General features: G+C 38.6%; 1 protein-coding gene across 12 annotated transcripts in view; it reads left to right on the forward strand.

The window, feature by feature from the left end:
* The first annotated feature begins 16,124 nt into the window (after positions 1-16,124).
* The window catches only part of LOC149180341 (BRCA1-A complex subunit BRE-like protein), a 359,353-nt gene continuing 356,390 nt past the window's right edge, over positions 16,125-19,087 (forward strand). For 8 of the 12 annotated variants that reach the window (XM_089416041.1, XM_089416035.1, XM_089416036.1 and 5 more), the window contains exons 1-2: positions 16,125-16,460; positions 16,567-16,614. In XM_089416041.1, the coding sequence (XP_089272167.1) occupies positions 16,140-16,460; positions 16,567-16,614 (369 nt within the window). In that variant the 5' untranslated portion in view covers positions 16,125-16,139. Of the gene's footprint in view, positions 16,461-16,566; positions 16,615-18,768; positions 18,916-19,087 lie in introns of all 12 variants that reach the window. The other 4 variants (XM_089416045.1, XM_089416046.1, XM_089416047.1 and 1 more) reach the window with 3 other exon arrangements.

The following is a 19,087-nucleotide window of genomic DNA, read 5'->3' on the forward strand; positions in this document are numbered from 1 at the left end:
ATGCGTTCTGGTGTCTGTTGAAAACTGCAGGATTTCTGTGTACTTCACAATACAATAAGTTTCTGTAACTCTCTTTGTTATGTGCTTTAATCTTTTACAACCCATATATGTTTCTAATTTCTAAGCGTTTAGCAACAAGGAAAAAGAACAACCTTCAGGACTTATTCAAGGAATACCCTGAGTTCAATCTGTGTTGTTAATGAATGTTTTTCTTCAGCTGTAATCTTGATAAGTGTAATTCTTAATTGCTGCACTTTCAGAATATATCTTTCACAGTGAGCTTTGTTTCAGGAATTCAAGTTTGCTCCTGTGCAACATGTTTCACTTTCACATCACCAGCTTAATAGAGAATTCTTAATTGCTTTCTGTTGGCTGACCATGCTTCACCCCTTAAGTTTAAATTTGTTTGTTTAAGATACACAATAGGCCCTGCAGTCCGAACATCACCAAACCTGCATTTCAAAGCATTTCACAACTCCAGACTCCATTGCCCAATGTTATACTATTCTCTGAACACTACACCTTAAGCCCTGAAAGAAGTCCTTCAACCAAAACATAAACCAAAAAACCTGAGCATAATAACTAGCCTAAAACACCATCAAAACAGAGACAAGTTATAAAGAGAGAGCCCTCTCTGATTACAGTGTGGCTAGGCACTGTAATCCAAAGATTGGTTAGTGGTTACCCCAGCCGTATTCCCTTGGGAGTCATAGGGAACAACCTGGGTGTTAACAGGTTGAACAAGGTAGCTCACTTCATTCCAGTTAAGACTACTTATTCAGCTAGTGAGGTAGCACATGTCTTCATTAGGGAGATAGTGAGGTTGCACAATGTTCCGAAGGAGATTGTGTTGGACAGAGATGCAAAGTTCACTTCCAGGTTTTGGAAGGAGTTGTTCGCAGGCTTGGGTACAAAGTTGGCCTTTAGTACAACTTATCATCCACAGACAGATGGATAAATAGAGAAGGTCAACAAGGTCTTGGACGATACATTGAGGATGTATGTCATGCATCAACAACAGAGGTGGGAGGAGTATCTTCCACTGGTTGAGTTTGCTTACAACAATGGTTATCAGGAGTCATTGAGGATGATCCTATTTGAGGCGCTTTATGGGCGGAGTTGTAATACTCCCATCAGTTGGAGTGATCCAGTGAACAAGATACTTATTGGACTAGACATGCTGGCAGAAATGGAACAGGAAATGCAGGTTATCAAGAATAATATGAAGGCAAGACAAGACATGCAGAAGAGTTATGCAGACCAACATAGAGCATTTAAGGAGTTTTAGGTTGGGGAGTATGTGTACTTGCGCATCAAGCCCAAGAAGAGATCTTTGAGGATTAGGTCATGTGCCAAGTTGGCTTCTCGATATTGCAGCCTTTCGAGGTCCTTGAGAGGATTTGACCAGTGGTCTACATAATTGCACTGCCTCCAACAGTGAAAGTCCATGATGTTTTCCATGTTTCATTGTTTAAAATATATGTAAAGGATGTTGATCATGTTATTGATTGGTCTGTATTGCAGGCGAAGCCAAAAGGAGAATTCTAGCCGGAACCTCAGTGCATATTGTAGCGGAAATAGCTATTCTCTAGAACAAAGCAATCGAGCAAGTTAAAGTACAGTGGAAGCACTTTGGGCCCAATGAAGCTACATGGGAGATGATTGATCATATGCGGGCTATGTATCCTTCATCGTTTGCCGATCGAGGCAAAGCAATTTTGGTATATGTACATATTTATGTATGGTTGATATTGTAGTTACCGCAATGAGCTATGTTATAAAGCTCCAATAAGTGGTATGGTTGTCATGTTTGTCATGATGGTTTTGTTTTTGTGTAGGATGTTCATTGTAAATACTGCAACGAGCTGGGTTATAAAGCTCCATGGGTAGTATGTTTTGGTTTTCAATGGTTTTTTTAGTTTTAGGTTTCATAGAACACCGAGGATAGCGTTCCCCTAAGGGGGAGGGGTCTATAATAGGCTCGGGTTAAAATTTCATGCAATAAGTTAATAAAGGCAAATTAAGACCAAGGTCATGGGACACGTATTCCAAGTTGAATGTTGAGAAAATCATCATGGTGGGTATCACTTGTTGTTTATTATGGCTAAGGGGAAATTGACAAAGGCTTTGAAAAGGAAAATAGGCATTTATTGGAATTTTATTTATGAAAATAAAGGAAAATAGGAGAAAAGGGAGGTGAAAGGTCACAGGTTGCATGTGAGGAGGAAATTGAATGAAAATAGAAGAAAAATGAATAAATCAGAGGCATAAATAATAAAAAGACATCAGAGCATCAGTTTGGGGCCTTTTTGTCAGTTCAATTTTGGAATTAGTCTCAAAGAGGAGAGAAGCACCAAGAGGATAAGGAAAGCAAGCAAGTAAGGAAGGACGAGGAAATCAAAGGAAAACAAGGATCAAGTAAGGGAAGGTTGGATCAAGCGGCTTCAACGGGAATACTTGCAGGTAACAGGTTGCATGTAAGATTTCCTAACTGGTTTTGACATGCATGGTATGTGCATCTGTGTATTTAGTTCATTTGTTGTCATTGGCATGGGTTTTGTCAGGTTTTGACAGTGGCTTTAGCCTTGCCTTGCCATTTCTGGATAGCCATGCTGTGATGGTATTAATTCTTGGTTGAGCTTTGGGTTGCCTAAAGGTTTTGGATCCAGGTGAGGTGGTCTCAGGAAAATCCCAAGGGTTGGGGGTGGAGATAGTTTTCTCTGCAGAGGCCCTCAACAGGTGGCAAAGACAGGAAAATTCCTCAAGGGATGGTGAAGGAATTATGAGGCATCCAAGCTGAGTTTGGTTTTGTGATCTTGGTACTAGTTTAGGTGATATCATGGTAGTATGAGGGTGGAGGTGGTTTAACCTTTGGATTCCCTTAGCTATTTATGGATTGATTTATCGCATGAGATCCCACATTCATGCTTGGAATATAGCACGAGGGTGATTTGCTGAAAGAAAGATTTGGTTCAGCCCAATCTATGGTCGGGTGGTACCTAGAAGTCCTTGACTTGGTTGGCTTTTGCATGTGACAATAAGATCTAAGTTCCTCTTGTATTTCATGAGTAAATGTTCTTGTTATTATGTGGCTTTAATGACTGCTCTATCATTGTTAGTTATCTAGTTATATGTTGGTTATAAGCATGGTTTTATGAGAGATGTAAGTTAAAGCTCTTATCATGTTTGATTAGTAAATGAATTATTAATGAATGCATTACCTAACAAATGTTATTACAAATATTGTGAGAGGGCATTAGTCCTTTTTGGTAAACCTTAGATAAGTTTCAGATCTCTATGTTCATATATGCGTTCATGACTTGTAGATCTTATGCTCTCAATGTGTTTGACAGAATGACTGTCATGGTTAGATTGGGCTAGGTCAAGTCCGTGATTAAGTTTTGTGCTATAGGCTTTGTCTCTGTGTTATTTATTATTTCTGGGAGTTTCATTAAGTTATGGTTAGTGGTCTCGATCCTAGTCCTGAAAAAGTGGCTCAAATCGCGGGGTCGCTGGCACATAATTGAATCCAAAATATTGCAGTTGCTGGGAAGTAGGTCTGTGGGGGCGATTGAAGGGTTCCAGTTGCATGGAGGCCTTGTCATGGGAGCGAATGAAGCTCTAGGTCAGTGAAAAAGAAAGTTAACTCGGGGGTTGGGCACCTAGAGTGGTTGGTTAGCTCCTAGGGTCCTGTAGCACCTAAGGGAAGTGAGTAAGGTCTTGTTTTGTTGGCTCCATTTACTTAAGGTCATATAGGAAGTCGAGCCATGTCATAGTAGCCGCTTAGCTCATGTTTACTCTGGGAAAGTCGAAGAAAGTGGGTAGATATGAGAGGAGGCATGTTACAATGACCACTTTGTAAAAGACATTACGACATGAGATCAGGCGAAAATCATCGAAGGACTTGGCATCCTATTTCTTTGGGATTACACAGATAAAATTTGAATTCAATGCTCCAAGCATATAACCTTTAGTCTGGGATTATTTGATTACCTGAAGCATGTCTCCTTTCAACAAGTCAAAAAAACACATGTAGAATTCAAAAATGTATCTGTTATGCCCCAGGTTCTTATTCTTTTGCATTCCTGAGAGTGTTGCGAGCAACTCTCCCTCATTTACCTTCGTCTTGAGACAATAATTCATATCCTATGAAATGCAGTGAGGAAAGAGATTAAGAACATTCAACATTTCAAGAATAGGACTTCCTAGAGGAGCCTTGAAAAGGTTCTTAAAATGGTGCACACGAGCCTTTGCGATGTCTTTTGAAATTGGATACAATGTCTTAGAAATGATTTTTGATTTTCGATAATTTTTTTTGTAAGTTTGGTGGGACTACATCTTCATCATATCCAATACATCACCCCAATTGAGGCAGAGAATTGAACCGATGGCTTCACATCAAGGAGTGCTTTAACAGAGCACCCAATCATCATCTATCCAAGACCCCGCAGACTTGATCTTTGATATGAAATTCATGTTCTTTATTGTTGGGTTGTGTTATATTCTTTCCATGACTAGCCCATGTAGTTAATCGGGGGGTTAGAGGGGGGGTCACATGGGGTTTGAGGCGTATCCGTAACCCCACTTCATGGTGTCCGGGGCAACACCCCGAAAAATTTTGGTTTTGGAACCTATGTTAGGTTGGGTGGACCCACCTATGGTTTTGTGCATGATTTTCGCACATGTTTTCTGGACGCGATGGTTTTCGATCCATGGTATTGGACGCGATGGTTTTCTGTCCATGGTATTGGATGCTTTGGCATGTATTAATATGTATTGTAACATTGAAAGGAACATAATGAAAAATCAAGCTGGTAGTCCCGGTTTTGGGATCCAGTGGAAAATCTCTGTGTATATATGTTTTGTGTGTTATGCTCTCACATTGTTTATTTTCTGTGTTTTAGAATCTGTATGCAGGTAATTTTTGTACAGGGTTAAAACCTACATTTGGTATCAGAGGAGTTTTGGCTTCAAGGGGATGCCTTTGTTGCTGAGGGGTTTAGCTCGGGCCTGTGGTACACCCCGTTCAATGGGAGGTCTGCGAGATCGATTCTGGTGGTGAAAGAAGATGGAAAGCAGTGGAAAGATAGAGATCGAGAAATTTAATGGTCAGAGTTTTGAGTTGTGGAAACTCAAGATGGAAGATCTATTGGTGGATAAAAATCAGTGGATCGCAGTAGATCCAAGTACTAAACCAACGAGAGTGTCCGATGAAGAATAGAAGAAGTTGGAACGGAAGGCAAAGAGCACAATACGATTGTGTGTCTCAGTTTCAGTATTGCTGAATATATCAGGGGAAGCTACGGCGAAGGCTTTGTGGGACTAGTTAGGGACTTTGTACCAATCTAAGTCTCTGGTGAATAAACTGTTCCTGCGGAAAAAGCTATATAACCTGATGATGAAAGATGGAGACTCGGTGACAGAGCATATGAATGCATTTAATACCGTGGTAATTTAGTTAGCATCTGTTGATATTAAAATTTCAGTTGAAGATAAGTGCATCAGTTTGTTGTGTTCTCTACCAAATTCGTGGGATAGTCTGGTTATTGCAATAGGTAGCAATGAAATTGCCTTGTAGTTTGATGAAATAGTCTCATCCTTGCTGACGGAAGTAATGAGACGGAAAAATATGGAGAGCCAGAATGGTGATGCCTTGTTTGTATGAGGACGGTCCCAAAACAGAAACAAAAATAAGTCATCGAGTGGGAGATCTAAATCTCCAGGAAAACTTGTAAAGGTGGTGTGCTGGAAATGCGGAAAGGAAGGGCACTACAAAAGGGACTGTAAATCTAAAGCTCCTAATAAAGAAAAGGGATCTAATGATGCTCCTTCTGCAGAGGCGAAAACCACCTCAGATGAAGGTGGGAATGTGTACTTGGCTTCTTCAATTACACATGTAGATCATGAGGCATGGTTGATTGACTCAGGTGCATCCTTTCACTTCACTCCCCATAGAGAGTGGTTCTGCGAGTATGAGAAATATGATGGTGGTGATGTCTTCTTGGGGGACGACAGGAAGGCTAAAATCATTGGTCGCAGAAAGGTAAAGTTGAAGTTGCAAGGTGGAAGAGTTAGAACACTTCCGGGTGTTCTACATATTCCTACATTGGCCAAAAATCTAATTTCTGTAAGCACGCTGGATGATGTCGGTGTAAAAACTGTGTTCGAGAAGGATACCTGCAAGATGGTTCGGGGAGCACTAGTATTGATGCGGGGAGTTCGGATTGGAACTCTGTACAAGATGCAAGGTAGCACGGTTGTTGATGGGTGCAACAGTTCTGTGGTTCCTGAAAGTGGAGCAAAAAATCTAGTGGTCTTTGGAGAGAAGACCATGTTGTGGCATCAAAAGCTTGGACATATTGGAGAGAAAGGCCTTCGAATACTTCATGGTAAAGGTATGGTAGAAGGTATGAGTAATAGCTCTCTGGATTTGATTTATGTGAAAATTGTGTATATGGGAAGCAAAATCGGGTGAGTTTCCCCTCTGGTGGTAAGAGGGCGAAACAGATATTAGAGCTTGTGCTCAGTGATGTGTTTGGACCTGTGAAGGTTCCATCACTGGGTAAGTTTGTGTACATTTATAGATGACTTCTCAAGGAATACATGGATATATTTCCTTAAGAAGAAATCTGAAGTCTTTGACAGGTTTAAAAAATTTAAGGCTCTCGTGGAAAATCAGATAGAGAAGAAGATAAAGGTACTGAGGACAGATAATGGTGGAGAGTTTTGCAGCAAGGAATTTGAAGAATTCTGTAAGAAGTGTGGTATAGCACGACAAAAGACTACTCCATATACACCTCAGAAAAATGGAGTTGCAAAAAGAATGAACAAGATGTTGATGGAAATGGCAAGAAGTATGCTCAGTGGTGTCGGGTTAGGACAAGAATTTTGGGCAGAGGTGGTGGATACTGCATGTTACCTGATCAATAGGTCACCTTCATCAGCATTGGAGGATAAGACTCCACAAGAGGTATGGACTGGTAGGAAACTATTTCTTTCACATCTGAGGGTATTTGGATGTGATGCATATGTACATGTTCCAAAGGAGAAACGAACCAAGTTGGATAGTAAATGTTAGGTCCCTATAATACTAGTGATTACCCCATTACTATTGTAGTTGTATCCCTTATTAATATTATTGTGCCCTATTGTCCCCATATTGTTATTACTATGCCCCATAGAATCCCTCTATTGTTATTTTTGTGGCTTTATATTATTATTGTTAGGTCGGCTGGGTTATATTGTGACTCCTTAGACTCCTATATATAGAAAGGAGGTTTTGTAATTTGAAACATCCAAGAATTGTTCATTTATGTAATGTAAAGGAGGTTGCCCCCTTGAAGAGGCTGAATTCTAAGGCGTTGATCTATCTTTTCTATCTTTTTGTGAGCTGGTTTCATAACATTTGGTATCAGAGCTTTGGATTCTAGGGTTTCACTGCTCCAAATAGGTCATTGTGACATTTTCGCTATAACTTTTTTCTGCGACGTTTCAGAAGCTAAAAAAAAAAAACCATTTAAGACGAAATCGCACTGAACCCCGGGTCCAAATTTCAGAGCTTTTCGCACTATATTTGCGGAGATATGATCTGAGCAAGTTGGTCTTTTTGCAGACTCCTGAATTACATTCCAAACAGGTGACCTGGGAAAAATTGTCATAACTTTCTCTCTGAGCATTAGATTGAAATTTCGTAAGAAGGTACAGAAAGAGGACAGATTATAGTTTCTTGTATATATTTTTCAGAGCCAAAGGTCGAAACAGTGACTCGTGGCACGTCGTACAAGTTTGCTCTACTGAACTAGTCTATAATCAGGTCACTATGGGAGATTTAGCATAACTCTTCCCTGGACAATCCAATTTGGATCAGACTGGTGGCATTGGAAAGAGGACGCAAAGGGCTACCGCAGGTTATAATTTTAGAACTAGATGATCCGAAATTACAGAGATATATCAGATTCAATATCAAGCTCCTACAAAGTGAAAAAGGGTGTGTAGTTTTAATTTTTTAATTTTTGCATAAGCTTGGTTTGAAAAATTAGTATGAAAGAATTCAAAGGGCATAGTAAAGCATTATTATCGGTAATTGATGCCCCGATGAAAGAAAATGCAAACACCTAGTAAGCAACCTGAAAGCTCTAGCATGACTCATGAAGAAGAGGAATAAGTGCAACATGATATATCAAAATTACGAGACCAAGTGCAACAAGTGTCACTTGCACAAAAAGTAACAGAATCTAAGATGGATGGTTTAAAGAAAGATGTAGAAGATAAGATGGATGGTTTAAAGAAAGGGGTAGAAACTAAGATGAATGACGTGGAAGCTAAGATGGACGATTTGAAGATAGATTTGAAGACAGATTTGAAGACAAACATGGAAGATTTGAAGACAGATTTGACAAAGTTTCTACAAGAAATGCTTACTAATGGTGAAAGGGTGGTAAAGGAAGCTCATGATGAGAACAAAAGAAATGTTAATCATGATTTCTTAGACTCTAATGTTGGATCAAAGACCCACCATATTCCAAAAATCGATATGAGGAAGTTTGATGGCAAGGATCCCGCAACATGGATATTACAGATGGAGCAATTTTTCGATCTCAATAATGTGCAAAACACACAAAAGGTACGTATTGCAACTTTGTATGTGAAACCAAATCAGTTTGTATGGTATCAATGGCTTTGCTATCGTAAACAAATTATCACTTGGGCAATTTTTACGGAAGAATTGACAGCACATTATGAGGATACAAAAAGCAACACTTTTTTTAGCCAATTGATAAGTCTCAAACAAAAGGGTTCAATAATGGAGCACATTGAGGAGTTCCAAAAATTGAACATAAGGGTAAAAAATATTCCAGAGGAGCATAGGATTGATGTGTTCATAGGGACTTTAAAGGATAATATCCAACATGATGTTTGCCTTTGAGAACCTGATTCATTAGAGAAGGCATTCAGGTTAGCAAGAAAAATGGAAAACAAAATTATGGCAACTAGGAAGCATACCACTCACAACTATAAAGATGGAAGTGTTGTTGCCCCTAGTCTTCCACAACCTATAAGGTTGACACCACAATAATTGGAAGAAAAAAGAGCAAAAGGGCTTTGTTATAGTTGTGATAGAAAATACACTAAAGGTCATAAGTGTGCTGAGAAGAAATTATTCTACATAGATTGTGAAGAGGAAGAAGAAAATGAGCAAAAAAGGTCAAAAGAAGAGGATATACTCCAGGAACAAAGCCTAGATAAAGAAGAAATGAATCCGACCATATCTTGTAATGCATTGGTTGGAATTACCACTCCTCAAACCATCAAGATAGAAGGACAAATCAAGAAGAAAAAGGTAATAGTGTTGATTGATTCAGGAAGTACTCACAATTTTATTCATTGTAAGATAGCAAAAGAATTGAATTGCTTCCTATATCCAGCACCAGAGTGTCAAGTGATGGTTGCAAATGGAGGATCGATAAATTGCTTTTGAAAGTGCCATAATATCAAGCTATCCATGGGAGAATATGTATTGACTAGCCCAATGCTTTCCATTCCAATGGGAGGTGCTGATGTTGTACTAGGAGTCTAATGGCTACAATCCTTGGGTACAATAGCTTTTAATTTTCAAGAACTTTTCATGAAAATTTCTGCAGAAGGAAAGGAAGTTGAGTTAAGGGGTATTGCAGGGAAACCGGGAAAGATAATCAGCTCTAACGGTATGACAAAGCTTCTAAAAAAGAACAAAGAGGTGTAATTGCACAATTATGTTTGCTAAATGTTTCCACATCGGAATCATCTATTTCTCCATATCTCCAAAAAGTCTTGGACAATCATTCCAAGGTATTTGAGACTCCCAAAGGTCTCCCACCTATTCATGATCATGATCATGCTATTCATCTGATTCCAGGAAGTGTTCCTCCAAACATCAGGCCGTACATATATCCCTATGCCCAAAATTGAAATTGAACGTATGGTTGCAGAAATGCTAGAGGCTGGTATAATTCAACCTAGTCAAAGTTCTTTCTCTGCTCCAGTAGTATTGGTGCACAAGAAGGATGGATCATGGCGCATGTGTCTGAATTATAGGGAGCTCAACAAGCTCACTATTAAAGATAAGTTTACCATTCCTGTCATTGATGAATTACTTGATGAATTGCATGGATCAATTTACTTCACCAAGTTGGATCTTCGTTCAGGATATCATCAAATCATAATGAAGACTAAAGACATTTCGAAAACAACATTTAGAACTCATGAGGGTCATTATGAATTTTTGGTCATGCCTTTTGGCCTTACCAATGCACCTTCTACATTTCAAGGTTTGATGAATTCCATTTTCAAACCCTTCCTTAGAAAATTTGTGTTGGTATTTTTTGATGATACTAATCTACAACAAGTCTTGGAAGGATCATGTTGAACACATTGACAGGGTGCTACAACTATTGGAGGAGAAACAATTATATGCAAAAAGATCCAAATGTTTCTTTGGAGTACAAGAGGTGGAATATCCGGGTCATATTGTATCTCATGAAGGAGTTAAGGTAGACCCTAGCAAAATTAAATCCATTAAGGAATGGAAAATCCCCACATCCATAAAGCATCTGCGAGGATTTCTCGGGTTGACAGGGTATTATCGCAAGTTTGTTAAGAATTACAGGAGAATAGCAGCACCTCTAACAACATTATTGAAGAAAGATGCATTTTCATGGACTCTAGAAGCAACAAAGGCCTTCGAACATCTTAAAGAGGCAATGTGCCAAGCACCGGTCTTAGCTACACTGGACTTCACAAAAACCTTTATTGTGGAATGTGATGCTTCAGGAAATGGAATTGGTGCTGTTTTAATGCAAGATGAAAGACCCATTGCTTTTGAAAGTTGTCCAATCAAGGGAAAGTTTTTACACAAAGCTATTTATGAGAATGAAATGTTGACAATACTACATGCACTTAAGAAATGGCGACCCTACCTAATGGGAAGACACTTCAAGGTAAAAACGGATCATGATAGCCTTAAATACTTTTTAGAACAAAGATTATCCTCTGAAGAGCAACAAAAGTGGGTCACAAAGATGTTGGGTTATGACTTTGAAATCATCTACAAAAAGGGGAAGCAAAATGTGGTGGCAGATGCACTCTCAAGAAAGGATGAGGATGTGGAAGCATTGTTGTGCGCCATTTCTATTATCCAACCAGATTGAATAAATAAAGTAAGGGAGGAACAGAAGAATGATGAAGAAGTGTGGGCACTTATTTGAAAGTTAGAACAAGATTCTAGTACATCTGATACATTTAGCTGGCAAAATGATTCGTTATGGTACAAAGATCGCTTATACCTCTGTAAGAATTCCCAACTCAAACAAAAGATTCTTGTGGAATTGCACACTTCTCCCTTAGGAAGGCACTTAGGATTTTTAAAAACTTACCACAGGGTTAAAAAGGAATTTTTTTGGGATGGCCTTAAATCGGATATTCAAAAGTTTGTGGCAGAATGTTTGGTTTGCCAACAAAATAAAGTTGAAACAATTAAGACCCCGGGTCTATTACAACCTTTATCCATTCCAAGCCAACGTTGGGAGGAGGTTTCAATGGATTTTATCACAGGTTTACCCAAGTCTGAGGGAAAGAGTGTCATCATGGTGGTAGTTGACAAACTTACCAAGTATGCACACTTTTGTGCATTATCACATCCATTTAGAGCCAGTACGGTTTCTACTGCATTTATGGAAACAATTCAAAAGCTACATGGAAACCCAAAGATTATTGTAAGTGACAAAGATCCCATTTTCACTGGAAATTTTTGGACAGAATTATTTTCTTGTCTTGGTACTCAGTTAGCTCATAACTCATCTTATCATCCTCAATATGATGGGAAAACTGAGATAGTAAACAAATGTTTGGAAGGATATCTTCGTTGCTTTGTATCTGATAAACAGACACAATGGGTCAAATGGTTGCCTCTGGTTGAATGGTGGTATAACACTTCCTTCCATACAACAACAAAAATGACCCCATTTATGGCACTTTATGGATATCAACCACCATCCATCACATCATATTTAAGAGAAAATTCTAAGGTTCAAGCAGTGGAACATCACATCGAACATCAACAACAAGTCCTCCAACTCTTAAAAGATAACCTTGTGTTAGCACAGAATAGAATGAAACAACAGGCAGATCAACATCGCAGCGAAAGAAGTTTTGATGTAGGTGATTGGGTATTCCTACAGCTACAACCATATAAACAAATGTCCCTTGAGCAAGCTAAGAAGGATAATAAATTATCACCAAAGTATTATGGTCCATACAAGGTGTTGCAAAAGATTGGTACTATGGCATACAAATTGGAGCTTCCTGCAGCTTCTCGAGTGCACCCAGTTTTCCATGTTTCATGTTTAAAGAAGGTTATAGGTGACAAGCTCCCAGTTCAAACAATATTGCCATAACTTGACGAGGAAGGAAAAATTATATTGGAACCAGAAGCAGTCACAGAAACAAGAACTCGACAGCTATGAAATCGATCAATTTCAGAGTATCTCATCAAGTGGAAGAACTTATCCACTGAAGATTCCACATGGGAGGATGAGAATTTTATACAGAAGCATCCAGAACTACTCAAGCGTTGAGGACAACACTTTTTTGAAGGAGAGGGGCATGTTAGGTCCCTATAATACTAGTGATTACCCCATTACTATTGTAGTTGTATCTCTTATTAATATTGTTGTGCCCCTATTGTCCCCATATTGTTATTACTGTGCCCCATAGAATCCCTCTATTGTTATTTTTGTGGCTTTATATTATTATTGTTAGGTCAGCTGGGTTATATTGTGACTCCTTAGACTCCTATATATAGAAATGAGGTTTTGTCATTTGAAACATCCAAGAATTGTTCATTTATGTAATGTAAAGGAGGTTGCCCCCTCGAAGACGCTGAATTCTAAGGCGTTGATCTATCTTTTTGTGAGCTGGTTTTATAACATTAAGTTTGAAAAGTGCATCTTTATTGGGTATAAGGATGGTTTAAAGGGTTATAAGCTTTGGAACCCAGTAACAAAGAATGTTGTGTACATCCGAGATGTGGTGTTCAGAGAGGTGAAAGATGTTATTAAACATGAAGTCCAACCAAAGGAACTTGAGAAGATAGAGTTTGAGCTAAAGGAGGAAGAATTAGACTCTACGGCAGGGGAGGAATCAGAAGATGAAGAGCCACAAACTCCAGCTGTGAGAAGATCAGTTCAAGAAAGAACGCATCCAGAAAGGTATAGCCCATCTGCTTTCTGTTCAAATTTTGCTTTATCTATTACGGATGATGATCCCAGAACTGTGAAGGAAGCAGTAGATTCAAATGATGGAAAACTCTGGAAAGAGGCCATGGCTGATGAAATGGCTTCTTTGCACAAAAATGAGGCTTGGGATCTGGTGGAGTTGCCGGCTTGAAGGAAACCCATTGGCAGCAAATGGGTGTTCAAGAAGAAGACAAATGCAAAAGGAAAAGTGGAGAAATACAAAGCTCGTTTGGTAGCAAAATGTTATTCCCAGGTGTCGGGAAATGATTTTGGTGATATTTTTTCTCATGCTGCCAAGGTAACTTCTATTAGATTATTTTAATCTATTGCTGTTGCTTTTGATTTTGAAGACAACATTTATTCACGGGGATTTGGAAGAGGAGATCTACATGAAGCAAACCTGAAGGCTTTGCGGTGAAGGGTAAGAAAGAACTAGTATGCAAGTTAAAGAAGTCTTTGTATGGGTTAAAACAGTCACCAAGGATGTGGTATCATAAATTTGATGCATTTATACGGGGACTTGGCTTCACCAGAAGCAAAGCAGATCACTGTGTGTATTTTAAATTAATTGGTGACCGTGTTATTTATCTGGTCTTGTATGTGGATGATATGTTGCTGGTTGGAAATGACAAAGAAATTATCTAGGATTTGAAGACCCAATTGTCCTCCAAATTCGACATGAAAGATCTTGGTGCTGCAAACTATATTTTGGGCATGCAAATTAAAAGAGATCAGGAAAAGAGGAAGCCTTGGATAAACCAGAGGAAGTATGTCGAGACAATACTGCAGAGGTTTAATATGCAGGATAGTAAACCGGTGAAGATTCCTATTCCTATAGGTGTGAGGTTATCTATTGAACAGTGTCCCAAGACACAAGAAGAGGAAGAGGACATGTCCCGTGTTCCATATGCAAGTGCAATAAGTAGCTTGATGTATGAAATGGTCTGTACTAGACCAGACATTGCACATGCAGTGGGAGTATTGAGCAGGTTTATGTCAAAACCAGGGAAGGAGCATTGGACAACAGTGAAGCAGGTTTTCAAGTATTTGTGTGGCACTAGTGATTATGGTTTGTGCTACCAAGGAAGACCAGGATTGGACAGAGTGTTGGATATTCGTGGCTTTGTTGATGCAGACTGGGCTGGAGATTTGGATCAGAGAAGATCTACAAGTGGGTATGTGTTTAACCTATTTGGAGGTGCAGTTAGTTGGATGAGTAAGAAATAATCTGTAGTGGCACTATCAACTACATAGGCAGAATACATGGCAGCCACTCGTGTAAGCAAGGAAGCAGTTTGGTTGCAGAGATTGTGTTCAAGTATGGGGTTAGTATAGGAAGCTATAATGATAGACTGTGATAGCCAAAGTGCAATTTTCTTGGCAAAGAATCCCGCATATCATTCAAAGACAAAGCATATTGATGTTCAGTATCACTTTGTGAGGGATATGATAGAAGACAAAAAGGTGTTGCTGGTAAAGGTGGACACTTTGAAAAACACTGCAGATGCATTGATAGAATTTGTGAGCTCTGAGAAGTTCTCTTGGTGTAGAGAGACAATGGGCGTTTCAGGGCTGGAAAAATGACTAAGCTCTCTTGTGGCCCTCTGTGGAAAGAAAACAACAAGTGGGAGAATGTTGGGTTGTGTTATATTCTTTCCACGACTAGCCCACGTAGTTAACCAGGGGGTTAGAGGGGGGGTCACATGGGGTTTGAGGTGTACCCCTGGAAAATTTTGGTTTTGGAACCTATGTTAGGTTGGGCGGACCCACCTATGGTTTTATGCATGATTTTCGCACATGTTTTCTAGACGCGATGGTTTTTGGTCCATGGTATTAGACGCGATGGTTTTCGGTCCATGGCATTGGATGCTTCGACATGTATAAATATGTATTGTAACATTGAAAGGAACATAATGAAAAATGATGCTAGTAGTCCCGGTTTTGGGATTCAGGGGAAAATCTCTGTGTATATGTGTTTTATGTGTTATGCTCTCGCATTGTTTATTTTTTGTGTTTTAAAATTCGTATGCAGTTAATTTCTATACAGGATTAAAATTTATGAAATTAACAAACAAATGAAACAACTTTATATTGTTGTCACCTTTAGAGATCCATGCTGCTAAACTCTTTTGCCACTAAAGCTCCTCATCCCAAGCAAGTATAAATATTTATATATTATTTTTTTACACAGTGAGAAAACCTATCAAACTCAATTACCAAACCAACAATAAAGACAACCATCTTGAGCTGCTATCCATCTCTACCAACCTATATTTATATAATATTATTAAAAAGAAAAAAATTCATTTAAAAGAATGGAGTTGTCTTTAGTGTGACTTCTTGGAGATTCTCATGATGGAATCCGATGGAAAAAATTGAGGTTAAATCTTGATTTGTATTATTTAAAATGGTTTTTTAACTGCATATTTGGATTCAACACCCTAAAAAACCTTGGGATGCTTTGATTGTGCAGAAATTAGCTATCAAACTTGCGCTTTCAATAAATTGCTGCCAGATTTTGACCGAAAAAACCCACCCGAAAAGCTTCCAAAAAATCTCTTTAAAAACAACTCCTTGAAAAATTTGCTAATTAAATTTAAATCTAATATTACATAAGAGAGTAATAAAACTTAAATTAGATGAAAAAATAATATGTCTAAAGATTAAATACTATCTATTATCAATATTATATACTCTCTATTATCAATATTATGTGATATTCGGTTAAGTTTGAATGCCTTCTCAACAAGAAGGTACCATTGATTTCTGTTTTCAACCTCTTCCAAAATTTAAATTTAAAACCCAAAAGTTAATACCCACCGAAACAACCTCGTTGGTAAGAAATATATATACGTGACACTGACCAAGATGACTCATTTCTGTCTCTGTCATGGGGGTGAGATACACATAAATATAGCACGAGAAAAGAATAGATACGGATACAGAACTCGCAAACCCAAAATCCAATTTACAGTGCCGGGGGTCAGAAGCCGAAGAATATTAATCGATCGTCGCGGTGAGAGCGAGAGGCAAGAGTGTGAAATTCAATCCAAATCTATGACTAGCTTGCGAACGGATATGGGCGAGGGGAAGGGGGAAGAGAAAGAAAAAGGGATCATTGCACATTTTCCCCCACTCATAGCTGCTCAGCTCGACTACCTACTCACACGTTCTCCTTTGCCAATCAAAGTAGGTGACCGATATTCACTTCTACTCCGTTTCTTCTTTTTCTTCTCAATTTTATTAGAATTTTCTGTTTGTGGAACCGTTTTTTGATGGGAATAAAATGATACAGGATCAAGTGAAGCTGTGTGATATGTTGTGCCCTTTTTTCCAGGATCAAGTGAAGTTCTGTGACGTCCTGCCTTTTTTTTCTTGATTCTCTCATGATTCACTTTAGTCCATAAAGTGCTTAAATTTAAATTACGGCTAAGACAACATAAATTTATAACACTTATATTAATCTACTTGGAAATCTACTGTCCCTCTGCCTGTTTATCGACGGGAATGTGAACACCACGGTGTCAGTGTACAAACGCTGGGGTATCAGAGGTTTTACCTTGTGGGAAAGAGGGCAATGAAGATAGTGATGGTGGTCCCATAAAGAAAATGGCATACAAAGAGGAATGAAGGGAGGAGAAAGGATACACTGCCACGGTCTCATGTCAATCCCTCCTGAAATATTATATTTTGTAATTCTTATAGAATTGGAGATTACTAGATAAACAAGCTTGTTGGCCGGGTTTTATGGTACGGTGGGAATTTTATTAAGGCACACGTGCACGCATGTCCACACGTACAGACTGAGGTATGGAAAGGAAGAAAGAAAAAATAACTATAGGATTGGAAATACACTGGGTGTACTGAATTAACTTTGCTTGCAATGGGATTTATTTTTTTCTCTTTTCATATTTTTGATCAATGGCATGGATGTCCTACCTATAGACTAGTATAGATTCATCTTAATCTAGATCTTTTAGTCACCTAGATGTTTACTCAGGTTTTATTTATTTGGGTTAGTGCATAATAGATCCAAGTGCAAACTTCCTGGTGTTTAAAAGATCTGCGGTTAAGATGAATCTATGCTATTATATATATATGTTTTGACGTTAAATATTATAGATCTTTCCCACCGTAAGCTGTAAGAGCACTTTGCTTCTCTTAGTACCACCACTTGTAATGGTTGAATCATCTTCACTGAGAGAGAGGGAGAGCTAGTCCATGTAGGATTTATATGAATTTTGTAGACAAAGAGAGAACTAGCTAATCCAAGTAGGAATTTTGGAGACAGAGAAAGCTAATCCAAGTAGGAATTTTGGGGAGAGAGAGAGCTAATCCAAGTAGGAGTTTTGGATATGATTTTCTTGGCTACCAGGGAGAGGTAAGGGAGTAACGAAAATGAAAATGATAGCTCGGTTGTGATTTACCTTTTGATAAGAGGAGGATGCAATCTGAGGATGAAGACACTGATTGGTTGGCAATAAGGATTTTTACAAATGATAATACAAGGCATTCCTTTCCATCCCACGCTATGAACTTCTTCTTATTTTACAGCTTGAGTAACTACACCTTTTCCGGTCAGCCCTTAGTTTGCTAGGATAACAACTATAGTAGTATAGAGTGGATGTTACGGCCAAACTACTAAGCCCGAAGAATTGTCACAATCCCCTAATTTGATGTTAATAGTAATCATATTGCCTCAACTAGGTCCTATGTAGAAATTTCAAAAATCTGCCCAACCTGAAATTTCCCTCACTTCTATGAGGTCATGTATCTACTTTATAGAATTTTTAGCCTTCATGCTGAGACAGTGTTATCAGAACTGGACTGGAACAGGTGGATATAACGTCCAAACTACTAAGCCCGAAGAATTGTCACATTCCCCTAATTTGATGTTAATAGTAATCATATTGCCTCAACTAGGTCCTATGTAGAAATTTCAAAAATCTGCCCAACCTGAAATTTCCCTCACTTCTATGAGGTCATGTATCTACTTTACAGAATTTTTAGCTTTCATGCTGAAACAGTGTTCTCAGAACTGGACTGGAACAGGTGGAACTGGTCGGTCCCATTGGTTTGGAGGCCAAATTGGTCGGTTAGAGGTTTAGAATCGGAAATGGCCGGTTCAGTGCCAAGCTGGCTGGTTTTATAATGGAACTGCCGGTTCAGTACCGAACTGGCCAGTTCCATACAATTCGATTGAAGATGTTCCAAACACAAGTTTTTTAAGGAAAAACAATAATTTTTGAGTGGGGCAGTCTAATATTCAAGCCTATGGCCCTGGTATTGCTATGCAATTCAAGGTAATGTTTAAAAGTAAAAGTGACATTCTCCTTTATCTTTCATTTTCATCCTTTTACTTAAATTTTTAACATTTCCATGAAATGACTTGGGATGTTTGAGAGTGGTTCTGACCACATTGGATTTGATATGAAGAAAGTATAATTTTAGATCTCACTAAAAATCCAGCAAACTTAACAATTTTTCATGATTTCAGGATTGGGGGTATTGCAACATTTCCATCGGATTCTGTCATGTACAAGGGTATGGAATTAGTATTTAATCAAGAGCACCAAACACTCTATAGACTTTGATGTTAGTAGCATTGGTTGTCGAACTCATCTATCATAACCTTACTAAAAAGGTACCCATCACTTGAACAAAATCTTGACTTGACATGCCACATTTTTTCTATCTTATTTTAATGCTTAGAGGGTGATATTGATGACAAAGATCCCAATATAGGCAATGGTTCTGATGATAGGTAGCTATTTGTTATGGCATGTTTTTTTTTGGATGTTAAAGGCAATCTCGAT

The sequence above is a fragment of the Pinus tabuliformis genome, chromosome 3_2 (assembly GCF_031772625.1).
Source record: "Pinus tabuliformis cultivar Carrire ecotype Pingquan chromosome 3_2, CPIR1, whole genome shotgun sequence".
Taxonomy (NCBI): Eukaryota; Viridiplantae; Streptophyta; class Pinopsida; order Pinales; family Pinaceae; genus Pinus; species Pinus tabuliformis.